The sequence below is a fragment of the Archocentrus centrarchus genome, chromosome 13, assembly GCF_007364275.1.
Source record: "Archocentrus centrarchus isolate MPI-CPG fArcCen1 chromosome 13, fArcCen1, whole genome shotgun sequence".
NCBI lineage: Eukaryota > Metazoa > Chordata > Actinopteri > Cichliformes > Cichlidae > Archocentrus > Archocentrus centrarchus.
In genome coordinates this window covers 23,716,014-23,729,387 of record NC_044358.1, presented here as the reverse complement: position 1 = coordinate 23,729,387, position 13,374 = coordinate 23,716,014, and the positions used below count along the sequence as shown (strand labels likewise).

General features: G+C 44.0%; 1 protein-coding gene across 1 annotated transcript in view; it reads left to right on the top strand.

Moving 5' to 3' along the window:
• cux1b (cut-like homeobox 1b) overlaps window positions 1-13,374 on the top strand; it is a 63,841-nt gene that overhangs the window by 38,885 nt on the left and 11,582 nt on the right. Inside the window, 6 exon segments of the mRNA XM_030745492.1 lie at window positions 801-849; window positions 3,174-3,278; window positions 4,498-4,686; window positions 4,944-5,002; window positions 5,147-5,189; window positions 5,359-5,455. Of these exon segments, the coding sequence (XP_030601352.1) occupies window positions 801-849; window positions 3,174-3,278; window positions 4,498-4,686; window positions 4,944-5,002; window positions 5,147-5,189; window positions 5,359-5,455 (542 nt within the window).

The following is a 13,374-nucleotide window of genomic DNA, read 5'->3' as shown; positions in this document are numbered from 1 at the left end:
GCCGCCTCATAGCGGGAAATGTATTCACACATGCTGAAAACTTATGAACACAAAGGGTATTAAGGCAGTTGCAGTTGAACTCTAAACTTAACACAGTTGTTACAAAATATTAACATTCATTGTGTATCTGTGTTGAGGTATTTTTCCTTTTTCTCCAGAGTTTTTTTTTGTTTTGTTTTGCCCGCCCGCCCCCCCTTGTCTCTCATTGTTCACCAAAAAGTGACAGGTATCCACGTCTCTCACGATACAGGGATTATTCAAACTATTTTTCCAAAGTCCAATGAGAGGTGGTATTACGAGGATGTATTCTTGCTGTCTGACCTCTAGCAAGTGAGAGGTGAACCATGGCCTCCATCCAGACCATTAGTCAGACACAATCACACAGCTTCATAGCAGATTAGTCTGCTGTATTAGGACTTAGAGCTCTATTAATGTAATCCCTCTGTTTTAGTGTGGCCTGGGTTTAGGGGCTTACATGTGCACACCCACACTCATAGACACACAGACTTAAATACATGTATGCACGCACACATACAAGCTGTTTGGGTTATGGAGTTCACGATCAATGGATTAAGGTGAAATTTAGACAGTGGCTTAATGGACATAGTACCAGGATTCTCTAAATGTGTGCTGTCTGAACAATTATATGTGTACCTCTCTTCCTGGGAATCATGTATCCATTTATCCTTTCTTTGTTTTTAATTTGTGAACTGAATTCCAGTGTGTCTTTAAAAAAAAATAAAAAATTAACATCCTCTGTGTATTTATCTGGAGTAACAAAACGTCTTTCTGTCTCTCAGGGCCGATGAGATTGAGATCTTGATGACAGACCTGGAAAGAGCCAATCAGGTAGTCCACTCAGTATAATACTGAAAACTTTTTTTTTTTTTTTTTTTTTTAAATGCAGCACTGTCCAAGTTGTCAATACACGTTTTATTGTTAAAATACAGGCAAAACAAATGCTGGCTGAAATTGTTGTGCAGAAAACAAATGAGAGAAATTGGGTTAAAACAATTTAATGCAGTGATATATTGTAGCTTTCTGTCAACAAATGTGAAAACATTAAAAGCACCAATGAGCTTTTCTCCTACTAACACACATTGCCTCTTCTATCCAAAGCCTAAAATATAAATTTCTCCCCTTTGTCCTTTCCTGTTGACCAAAAAAATGCATAAATGAGCCTTAGAGTGATGCTAGGTGCCATGCGCCTCGATTTACATGGGTGGTTTTAGTTGATGCCACGTACACTGTCCTGTTAGAGAGAAATCTGTTAATTTACAGTGAAGTTTAGAAGAAATTTTAACTGAATTTAATGAATCACATACGAAGTGCTTCATGGGCAGGCTCCTGCTTTTATTTTGACAATATGTTCCAGCTGTCGATCGCCGATTAACCGTTTTTACGCTCTTACTTTAAATCCAGAAGCAACCCAGTCTTTGAGGTTTTGGCACGTAAACTTTGGAGCAGCCTTCCTCATTCTGTCAGACCCACTGAAATCTGTGGTTTGTTTTAAATGTCTGCAAAACCTCATTTTTATAGGTTTACTTTTTTCTTTTTTTTTAAAAAAATACGCTTTACTTTTGGATATTGTTCACACCATTGTTTTTTATGTTAGTATGTAAATGAATATATGTAAGCCCATATTCTTGAGTGTGTGTGTGTGTGTGTGTGTGTGTGTGTGTGTGTGTATGTTGGGGTATTGACACTTAATATATAGTTTTATCCAAAATGTGCAGCACTTTAGAACTGTGCTGTATAAATATTGTATATTATAAGTTATTATAATATAATGTCACAGTGTGCGTGGTTTTTTAGGATATTATTTTGCTATTTTTAAATGAAACTGATCTTAAATCTTCATTAGGAACAAGTGGCGCTGTTGCTGAGAGTCTCAGAAAGGCAGTTCTGGTCTTTTTTTGTGGGATGTGTTAACATAAAAATTAGACCATTACCAACCTCATTCTAAAAAATGCAAAAATATTGTTATCTGTTGAGAATCCATGAGATGCGGCTTATATCAACAATGAATTGCTTATCACTGAAAGGGTTGTTTCTTTTACTTGTTCATTATACACCTACTAAACCCATCCAGCTGAAATAAGCCCCCCGGTGTGCCCTCTGCCTTTGTGTTGTAAATATTCCTGTGGTATCTGTTAATGTCATTGTTGTTAACTTTCATTATTAGCCCAAGAGTATGATTTGTGGTTAAAGGGGTAGCATAGGCATGTAATGTTAATATTAGCCTAAAGGTTAACACTCTGACTATAATGCCACACACACAAACACACACTCTATTCACACTTCTGATTTGAGGTTTACACAGGATGACAGCATGGCCTCCAGCTCAGTCACAGACTTTTTATATGCTTTTATAAGAAGAAAATGGAAAACAGGATTTTCTTTTGCAACTAGCAGTCCAACTCCCACCCAGTCAATAACAGCTCTCAATATGGTTGCAATTAGGAACACTGTGGAATCGGCTCCCTGTAACTCCTAATGATGGCAAGTTGGCCGGTGCTGTAGACGATTCCCGACTGGAGCATGGCAGTTTAGCAGTAAACACCAGGCAGCGGGTGTCATCTCAATAACTTAAGAATAACTTGATATTTTTAATTAAGGAAATATTTGCTTTTGGTTGTCATCCTACATTTTTACATTGCATTTCCAGCCGTCCTCCACTCTGAAATATATCATTGTTTACACTGAAAGGGGCTGACTCCCCTTCCAAACAAAAAGTGCAGTTGACTGATAGAAGATTGTGTACTGAAAAACTTCATCAGTTTGATTGCTAGTGTTGTGAATTCAGTATTGTACTTCTTCACAAACAGCTTTGCTGTCAATGAGCACATCCTCCAACGGCCACTGAACTGAAAGATTTTATACTGAGCAAGAGGGGTGGATTTTGCATATTAACAAAAACTTTTATTCGTGCTTTCTTGGTCTCTCTATTCCCATTTTGTCTGTCTTGAAGGATTTGTTAAATAGCTCTTTAATTTTTTTTTTCTCCAGGGCTAGTGGAAAAAATTAGACAGGTTGAGTAGGGAAAAGGAAAAGCGTGTACATTAAAATTAACACTGAACTAACACAGAATTGATCTGCATTAAACATTAGATTAATCGTGTTTTAACTGAACCTCCAGGATTTTCCTTTAACATTCCTCCTTTTCTTTCCAGCGAGCAGAAGCAGCTCAGAGAGAGGCAGAGTCACTTAGAGAGCAGCTGTCCTTGAGCAACCAATCCCAGCAGCTCAGCAGCCCGGCCAAGGCCGACCCAAACACGGTAACACGTTTCACTCATTCACTGGACTGATAGGCTAAAGATCAGCTTGGCCTTTTTATGGGACAGGTGACAGACTGATTAATGGCTCAGTCACACTAGAGTAATAAAAATAGGACAGCAACCTCCGTGTGACTAGGAAAAATGGGTGGTTGCCTGGTGATTTCATTGAACTTTTTGTAAGTAGTTGCTGCAGCAAACTGATTGCTGAGAGGTTGAGCATGCAACACCATCAACTTCTCAACAATCACTTTAGATCGCAATGCGATTGCACAGGTCGCCTGGTGGGAGGTAACCTGTCACCAAACAATCACGAACTGACTCATACCAACTGCAGTCACTTTCACAGAGATTGGTGAAAGTTTGCAAATACTTGCCATCTAATTTAGGAATTCAAACACATTGCACTTAGTCCGAGTCAGGCTACGCTGATGAGCCCATCTTGTCTGTAATTTGTCTCTTTGCAATACGGAGCTTGTCTCAAGGGGTTGCCAGCTGATTGTATTCTGATTATATTCCTATATAGAAGCAAAGCTGCTAAACACCAATGACATTTTGCAGTTAAATTGCTGTCCAGCAGCAACTGCGTCACTATTTGTGGAAAAAATTTTAGATTTCTGTTTCAAATTTGAAGTTCTGGCTGGACTCTGATCATAAGTAGTTAATGTGAACATCACATCACAGTAAGACTCTGTCTTATTGCCATCTTAACGTATCAAAATTTGCTTTGAAGATGGCAACTGACCTGGTCCCCGTCTTTGAAGCAACAATTTCAAAGTCAACGAGATTACAAATTCATTGCACATGGTCGCAGTAATTGTGACTATAGCATTAAGCTTCACTTTATGGACGGACTGTAGTCAGTGGTATTAAAGGTCAGATGCTGGCGGCACCAGTTAAACTTTCTGAAGAGGCAAGATGTGATTGGTATCGCGCTTAACTGACTTATTGGATTTGAACAATAGACTGCAGACATGGGACTTGGTTAACTTACAAACTAACTGTCCCACCAAAATTTCTACTTTCCGTTGGAGCAGGGTGTTTGTGATTGATTGAACTGTCTGTGATAATTAATCTGAAGAAGTGAGCGTCTTGACAAGAATCAATATTGATCAGCTTTGTTTGGCATGGAATATCCATCGATGACGTGATTAATTTAATATATCTTGAGATTATATGTAGGTGGAGTGTTACTCAAACTGTCAACCTTTTTGGCCTTTAGGAACAGTCGGAAGAGGTGGCATCTCACTCAAATCTGGAGGCGGAGCTCAGGGCCAAAGAAAGGGAGACCGCCCAGCTGGTGGAAGATGTGCAGAGACTGCAGGCCAGCCTGACCAAACTCAGAGAGACCACCAGCTCTCAGATCACACAGTTGGAACAGCAGCTTAGCAGCAAATCTGAAGTTCTTAAGGTATCAACACAACACACGTACATTATTAGTTTTTCTTCAATTTTGGTTATTTAAAGCTATTTTAGCTTTTCATTTCTAATGGGAATATTTAGGTATATTTTTTTTCTTGCTTTATTAACTCTATTCACAATTTTACACCCTCTGTTCTGTTGTGTAGACTTAAGTAACTAATATAAATGCAGGTTCTACTGCAATCCCAGGATTGCTTTTGTTATTGTTTTAATGTCCATGTCTTTTCACCTCTTCGTAATGTGCAGGAACTGGAGGAAAAGCTGCAAAAGCAAGCTGACTATGAGGAGGTGAAGAAGGAGTTAAGGTAAGGAGTAAACACAGGCATTTGTGTGTCTGTTTGAGTGGACAGCACAGATCTGTTAGAATAGAAAAGTTAGCATGCTGTGTGTTTGTGTACATTTGCCAGTTTCATATGCTTTTTTTTTTTTATTTCTCCCTCCTTTCTCAGTATCCTCAAGACTATGGAGTTTGGAGCATCTGACTCGGTGCAGGTAAGACGGAACAGCAGACTGTAGACATAATGTTGCAGCCATTAAGTTATTGATGAAGCACAAATTGTACAACTAGATCCATATATATGGCCATCTGAGAGGGGAGGCTGAAGAAAGGTTCTGTCAAAAGTTTAATTTCCCCCTCTGTTCCTGCTTGCCTTTCTATCAGGACTCATCCAAACCCCTGGAAGTGCTGTTACTGGAGAGGAACCGAAGTCTTCAATCGGAGAGCGCCGCTTCGCGCATCGCCAACACTGAGCTGAGTGGTAAGTCTTGTGTTATTGTAAGGACCGGGTTCATCAGCACAGGACAAACTGATTTCACAAAACTTTTGAATCAGAGCAGCAAAAATGGGAAAAGGTCAAAGCTGAGTCTAAAACGTGGCAGATTATGAGGTTCTAGCGGCAGTTGAGGTTGAGCAGAAATGTATGTGCAAGGAGGGAATCGCATACAAACGTGCATATAGATTCATTTTCTCTGAGAATACTTAACTCTGAATGTTTGTGGAATTATTTACACTGCTGTGACCTCCATGTACGGATTCATTGGTCAAAAAAATGTAAAAGACATGCAAAACTTTATCATGGTTTAGAAATGTTATTGTAGCTCTTCGAGGAAGGGAGGAAAAGGCATCTTTGGTGTTTGGTAAATACCCCAGCAGGAGGTCAACCTGAACGGTAACAGAAGCGCATTACACAAGAACGAGGACACCGTACTATGCCCCCGACATTAGGACTCTTGCCCTCTGCAACAGTGTTTATGGGTTTGAAATGTCATGGCTTTAGGCATGAATAGTTGAATAGCTTTGAATTGATTAACATTCACAGTGAGAGGAGCTTACTGTCTTACTCAATCATGTTAAGTCTCAATGGTTATGCATTAGAATAATATTTCTCCCAGCACTTATTATCAAGATGGGTTCTGGTAGTTACAAGAATGAGGAAATATAGTTTTTTTTTTGTCAACATTTGTTCTGGTGAATATAAAAATGTATTCAGTAGAACTCTTTAGGAAACAAGAAAACAACGGCCTTTGTCTTGAGTCAGCAGAGCTGTACCGTCTGTTTTTGGTGACGTGCATCCTTTTTCTGTTAAGCCAAGCTCATTTCGGAAGATTTTTTTTGTTTGTTTTTTTTAACCTGGATGTATTTTCATGGACTAAAGACTGTATTACCACATCTACAATGGAATAATTCAGTGTGTAAGAACACACTGCAGCAGCATGGAAGAGGACTCGGTGTATTTACTAAGGACATCATCTTACTCTGTCCAGTTACTTCTGCTTTGCCTGCACCACAGAGAGAGAGAGAGCGACTGAGCCCTGGGCCAAGCTAATCTGCCTAAGTGGCACAGTGTCAATTGTTTTGTTTGTCCTTTTTTTTTTTTTCCCTCCAGGCTGTGGCTTACAAGAAAGGTTGAAATCACAAATGCATGGGCACTTGCCTGGGGGGGTTGGCAAAAAAGGAAAACAAAGTTCACTAATTTGAAAAAGACTTGATTAAGATAACTTTCAACTTTTGTTTTTTTTTTTTCTCTCTCGTTTTGGAACCCCTTTTTTGTTGACTCCCCCATAATGCATGGTGTGTTTGACCTTTCTTGTAGGGTCAGCCGGGCGAAAAGGGACAGAAGAGTCCGCAACGAAGGAGGAGACCGTGCCCAGCGACCCCTCTTCCTCGCCCCCTCCTCCCCCTCCCTCTCTTCCATCCTCCTCACAGCTCCCCCTGTCTCGCACTCACACGGACCCCCTCAACATTGCCACCACCACCACCACCAGCAGCAGTGAAACGCTCCCTTTCGCTCCTACGGGCATTGGACAGGACTTCTACTCCCCCGTATTCCCTCTGGTGGGTAGTAAGATGGCTTTGAACTCCCTGATTCAGCGGCAGCTGCTCCAGACCTTCTACTCAAAAGCCTTGCAGGAGTCGTCTGGAATCCCCAGTGGGGCTCTACTGTTCACCCCCTTCACGCCAACTCTCAGCTCCATCCCTACCTCCACCCCTGGCTCAGGGTCTGCTGCCATCCCTCTGGCAGCCAGCAGCCCCCAGCCACCTCCAGCCAGCCCTGACATGGCTCCTGTTAATGGGAGCAGTACAGCTGGCAGCGCCCCCTCCCCGTCACCAAGCCACTCTGATGCTAATACAGGAAGTGTTTTGGATGGAGAGGACATGGACACAGCAGAGATTGCTCGGCAAGTGAAAGAGCAGCTGATCAAGCACAACATTGGTCAACGTGTGTTTGGTCATTATGTTCTGGGACTGTCCCAGGGATCAGTCAGTGAGATCCTGGCCAGACCAAAGCCGTGGAACAAGCTAACCATCAGGGGGAAGGAGCCGTTCCACAAGATGAGGCAGTTCCTCGCCGACGAGCAGAACATCCTCGCGCTGCGCAGCATCCAGGGACGGCAGAGAGGTTGGTCTGCGTTTCTTTATTGTTGTCTGTGTGTGGGGGAGTGTGTGTGTCTTGCATGTTGTGTGTATGTGTGTAAAGCCCTGCACAGAGCCATTGATTAGCTTGTCAATATGGACTAGCTTTTTATTTTTCTTTCTCTTTCCTAACTCCCATTCTGTGCCACACCTGTGTTTTTTGAATGAGCTCCTAGTCACGCACTGATCCCAAGAGCCTCTCCTAGCTATCGTGGCCAATACACAAACCTTTCACACATCAATAGTATTGATCGGTGGGAACTAGGAGAAAGGCGGGGTACTGTTAACTACGGGTAGATTCGATTAGCCTGGGCTTGCCTTTCTTAACGCATCAGGACATTTCTGATTGAAGTTGGTCTCAGTGGTACAGAAAATATAACAAAAATTACCGGTGAGTCATAGATGGCCCATGTTAAAAATCAGGCTGCAGTTAGTATTCCCATGTTTGAAACCTACCACAGGTCTGTGTCTGTGGTGGCTTTAATATTACTGTTGGAGGTAGAAGTTTGAGTCTTACTATCCTGGGGCCACAGATGGTTAAGATCAATGCATTTATGGTACTATATAATGTGCATTGGATGGAACAGACACTTACTATGTTTGCAGAGCATTGTAAGGCACCATTTAGTCTAGCTGTAAAAGGGGGAAAAAAAACACACAAGTGCTGTAACATAGTGTGTGGTATATTGTTTTTAACAGAGGGCTCAGGCCAGCCCCAGCTTAGCCGAGTGTTTCAGGATGTTCCGAAGCGGAGAACCCTCTCCGATACAGCTTCACACACAGGTCTGTCCCCTTCACACACGGAGATTCTAGCACGTTCTGTCTGTGTGGCATGTTTGTGTTGGGATGTATCTATGTTGTGTGTGCATATGTTGCCAAATATTAATTGCGGGCAGGCATACAGATATAAATGTGCCTTGAAGGTAACCGCACAATTCCAGTGACTTGCGTCAAAGGAGAAGCCAGCATGTGTATTTAGGGATTTTATTGGTAGTTGTTATTCTGCGGGGAGCATTTACTGTATGAACCCTGCAGCACGTGTGCATGTGTAAGCTCCAGAGGGACCTGGGAAATTATGACAATCCCTCCAGTGTAGTTGCCTTGTAGCTCAGTGGTGGGAATGTTGTTCTTTGTGCTGTGCTATGGTGTAATTACTTGACGTCCAAGTAGGCTCCATTAACGTTCTCTTTATCTGTTCTGTTAGTATTCCCTGCATTTTAATCTGACAGGATATTCCATCTCCTCCCATTCCCTCCCCCTCTGTTCCAGGTAATATTACTGCTCGTGTGCGCACCCCAGAGGCAGGTTCTGATGAGGCTATCAAGTCCATACTGGAGCAGGCCAAAAGAGAGCTGCAGGTGCAGAAAGCTGGTAAGTTGGAAGGTTTTGTCCCCTCTCTCTCTCTTTCTCGCTCTTTTTCTCTCGCTCGCTCGCTCGCTCTCTCTCTCTCTCTCTCTCTCTCTCTCTCTCTCTCTCTCACTTTTTTAGGACATTTAAGACAGCTATCATGGCTGTGTCTTTATTCAAGGCCATTTTTTTTCTCTTCTCCATAGACTTGTCTCATGCTCAACCATCATATGCAGGGCTGAAAGGGGGAGGAGGAGGTGGAATAGGAAGTGGAGGGGGCAGCGGATCAGACGAAGCCATCCGCTCCATCTTAGAACAAGCTCGCAGAGAGATGGAGGCCCAACAGGCCGCACTGGAGCCCATCCTCAAAGCCTCATCTTCCTCTTCATCATCAGTGTCGCTATCACAGAGGGACATTCTGAGCTCGTCTCTCACTGCCCCCCTCCCTCCCTACAACCCCCTGGCCCTCTCCCTCAAGAAGCCTCCCAGCTCCCTCTTGTCCTCGCCCTCATCCCCGTCTCCAGTCCTGGATTTCAGCTCCAGTGTGAAGAGAGAGGGCCGCTCTTCTTCAGGGGTCGACATGTCTACTGATGGCGGACTCAGGATGGGCCGGAGCTCTGAAGGACTAGCCCGCTCTGGAAGCGCTGGAGGAGCAGGTTACTGGAGAGAGCAGTGGTGGAGCAACATGCAAACGGACCCCCGAAGGACCCTGTCCAGCCAGACAGGAGAAGAGAACCACAACCAGGAGGACTCCAAAGAGGTGAGGCATGGGGGCAATTTCCAGGGTTTTAATGTTCTGTTTTGACTCTACAGTGGTTTCGTGTCTGAGCTCTTCTCCCTCTGTGTGGTTTAGGGTATATTGACTGACAGTCTGTCTCGACACAAACCGTGGAACAAGTTGAACCAGAGGAGCAGAGAGCCATACCTCCGCATGCAGCCGTGGCTCAATGGAGACCAGGGGCAAAGCGCACACATCCAGCAGGCTCAGAACCAAGGTAAATAAATCGCATGCAAATCCACACACTAGCGTGCACACACACCATATATTATGCTGGAACATTACTCTGAAAGCCTGATTAGAGCTAGTGGCTAGTTGTTACTGTCAGTCTGTCACTCACCCCACCCACCCTCCTCCTCCTTCTCCTCCTCCTCCTTCTCCTTCTCCTTCTTGCTTCCATCCCACCCACCACCTCCCCCCTCACTTCTCCCACCATCCCCCATCCTCACTGCTGTGGCAGTGTCAGCCAGCAAGCTGCTGGTTTGTCATGTCATAGACAAGTTAGTGTTGCAGCGCCAGATGGCAGCTCTGCATGTGTGTGTGTGCACGCATGTGTCTGTGCGTGTACATGCACGTGTGTGTCTCTTTTTCTCTCTGGGGGTGTAAACAGCAGCTAATGTACACTGACAGCTCCTCATGACTGCTCTCTTCCAGCCTGCTGAGCTGCACAGCGGCACTACACAGACAGAGACAGGGAGATGAAGGAATAGGAGGAGGAAGCCAAAAAAGCTTCAAACTGAAAACTTAAGCACCTTTGCTGTTTGTTCAACAGGAGTCAAATTAGTTGATGTAATTTGACTGAAGTCCCTCCTGAACCCAGCAGGGAGAGGAGATGAAACTGTGTCGTCTTGCATAGTTACGTGTCGCCTAACCTGTACGATCTTTCCCATTCTGTCTGTTGTGCTTGAGCAGAGGGCACTCCCAAGACATCAGCAAGCTGCAGCCCCGCTCCAGAGTCTCCCCTCAGTTCAGCTGAAGAGTCTGTTAATGGTCTCGCTGGGGACCCTCTTGCTTCACAGTCCTCCAGTCTCAAACCTCCGTCTGAGGATCCTTCAGGTGGGGAGTCTCAGCCCGGCACCCCGCTGCCTCTACCGGGTCACTCGAGTCTCAGCATCCAGGAGATGGTCGCAATGTCCCCTGAGCTCGATACTTACGCCATCACCAAGAAGGTTAAGGAGGTGCTAACCGATAATAACCTTGGTAAGACCAGAGGTATTTTTGTTTTTTTTACTCTTACGCTCTATTGTAATGTTTTTATTATGTGTAATTTAACTGGTCTTTTTTGTTCACTACCTATTGATAAATTATTCAAGCATAAAATGAGCTTCTAAAATGACCTCTTTTTTTTTTTTTTTTCTCCCCCCCTGCTTTCTTTCTCCAAATCAGGTCAGCGTCTGTTTGGGGAGACTATCCTGGGTCTGACTCAGGGTTCTGTCTCAGATCTGCTGGCCAGGCCCAAACCTTGGCACAAGCTGAGCCTGAAGGGCAGGGAGCCCTTTGTCCGCATGCAGCTCTGGCTCCAGGACCCACACAGCGTGGAGAAACTCATGGACATGAAACGCCTGGAGAAGAAAGGTGTGTGTGTATAACAAAAGCTCAATGAGTAGATGTAGATGCATACTCTATACAGCACAGCATGCTGTCAGAAATAATAATCAAAAGGCCGAGAAAAACTTTCATGCTATTTGCTTAAGCATGCATTTATTTGAGAAATACACTCGCAAAAAAAAAAACACACGAGCAGCAGCCTTTGAATTACACATGCACATCTGCACACAATATCCTTTGTGCAGGACAGCAGAGCATGTTGTGCAGATCACAGTCATCTTGGTGTGATGTCAGTACCAATCAGGACTGCAGACATCACATACTGTATTCAATGTGACAGCTAGGGGACTGCCAGGGGCCTGCTTACTCACAGTCATCAGCACTACTCTTCATCATCATCATCAACATAATAATCATCAGTGTCTATAAGCTTGTATTTTTATTATTTATTAGCGTATTGCCCACTCCATCACTCCGTCATTTTGCACTCTTTTCTGTTAGGAAGATATGTTTAAGAATCAAGAACCCCAAGAGGCCTGCTCCAACCCCCCACCCCCCTTGCTGCCTCAGAGTGACCCCTCATTGCCCACTTGAAGCGCTCTCCCTGTTGAGATGGGGTATGGATATTTGAACCTGCCAGTGGGCACAGCCATCCAGGATCAGTTTACCCTCCTGATATCACAAACTACGCACAAGGGCAAAAAACAAAACTGACCTTACGCCTGTGCGGTCGGAGGTTTGGGCTCGTGGGGTAGGACTACATTCAGCTTCATGTTAGATTATTGACCAAGAGTAATGCATCCAAATAGCAATGGGCAATAGTTCTGGCTACCAGCAGAGCCCAGAGGAAAGACATGGACCTAGTCAAGAGTTACCGTATTTGACCTCTCACCCTTGTGGTGCAAGCCTGCAAGGCAGCACACAACTTTGGGAGTGCTCTAACCTTGCTCTGAGGGGCTTTTCCCTGCAACACTAATGTATCTGGCAGCGTGTATTGGGGTTGGGAAAATGTCAACCTCATGCGAAGCTGCCATGAGCTGTTCATTTTCAGTTGCTGGTGCCCCGAGTGAATGGTGCTGCTCGTTTGCTGTAAAATGGTAGAGATGCACTCATTGTTAGAATTGGTGAGAAAGACAAGAGCACCACCTAGTGGCTAATTAGGAGGCTGGCAGTATTAGTTTTCAGGCCTGTTATGTCGCGTGAAAACAGTTCATCTTTATTACTGGTATAATCTATGTCACCATCCTGGAAATCTGGAAATATTTTAATATGGCAGTCCTTCAGTCTGAAGTAGCTCAACTGCAGCTGATTCAGAGCTCAGTGACAGGGCTTCTTATCAACCGCATCTCCCACATCAATATTTTGAGTGAAACATAATTATACATTAACAGTGGAAATTCAAAGACGGTCACTGTTTTCTTTTTGCTTCCAGACTGGAACAGCCAGCCTTACTGACAAATCCTTTACCCGTTTATTGCCACTTTTTTAATTCCAGCTGAGTACTGACCTCTGTAACTGTGCTCTCTTTATGTGTTCGTGCAGCACATTTTATATAATTGTTTTAATGTCATGTGGTACAGCTATTTATGCTTTTTATTAATTCTTCAGTTGTACTGAGATCCACTCAAGTACTTGTTAAGCACTTGAGTCAACACCTGCTTTTTTTTTTTTTGCTGTGGCCAGTTTTATCACTGAAATTCATCTTCTTTATTAATTCATTGATGCGTTCTTTGGATGACTAACTTCTTCCTCTTGTCTACATGTCTCTCTCCAGCTTACATGAAGAGGCGGCTGAGCTCCTTGAGCGATAGCCATTCTGTGGACGGAGGCTTGGTGGGGCCAGATTACGTGCAGGGCTCCCAGAGCCCAGGACAGCAGCACCTGAAGAAGCCCAGGGTGGTGTTGGGCCCTGAAGAGAAGGAGGCCCTGAAAAAAGCTTATCAGCAGAAACCTTATCCCTCCCCCAAAACAATTGAGGAGCTGGCCTCCCAGCTCAACCTAAAGACCAGTACTGTTATCAACTGGTTCCATAATTACAGGTCAGCATTTTAGGAAAAACACGCACTCAGGCTAATTTCTTATTCTTTGCA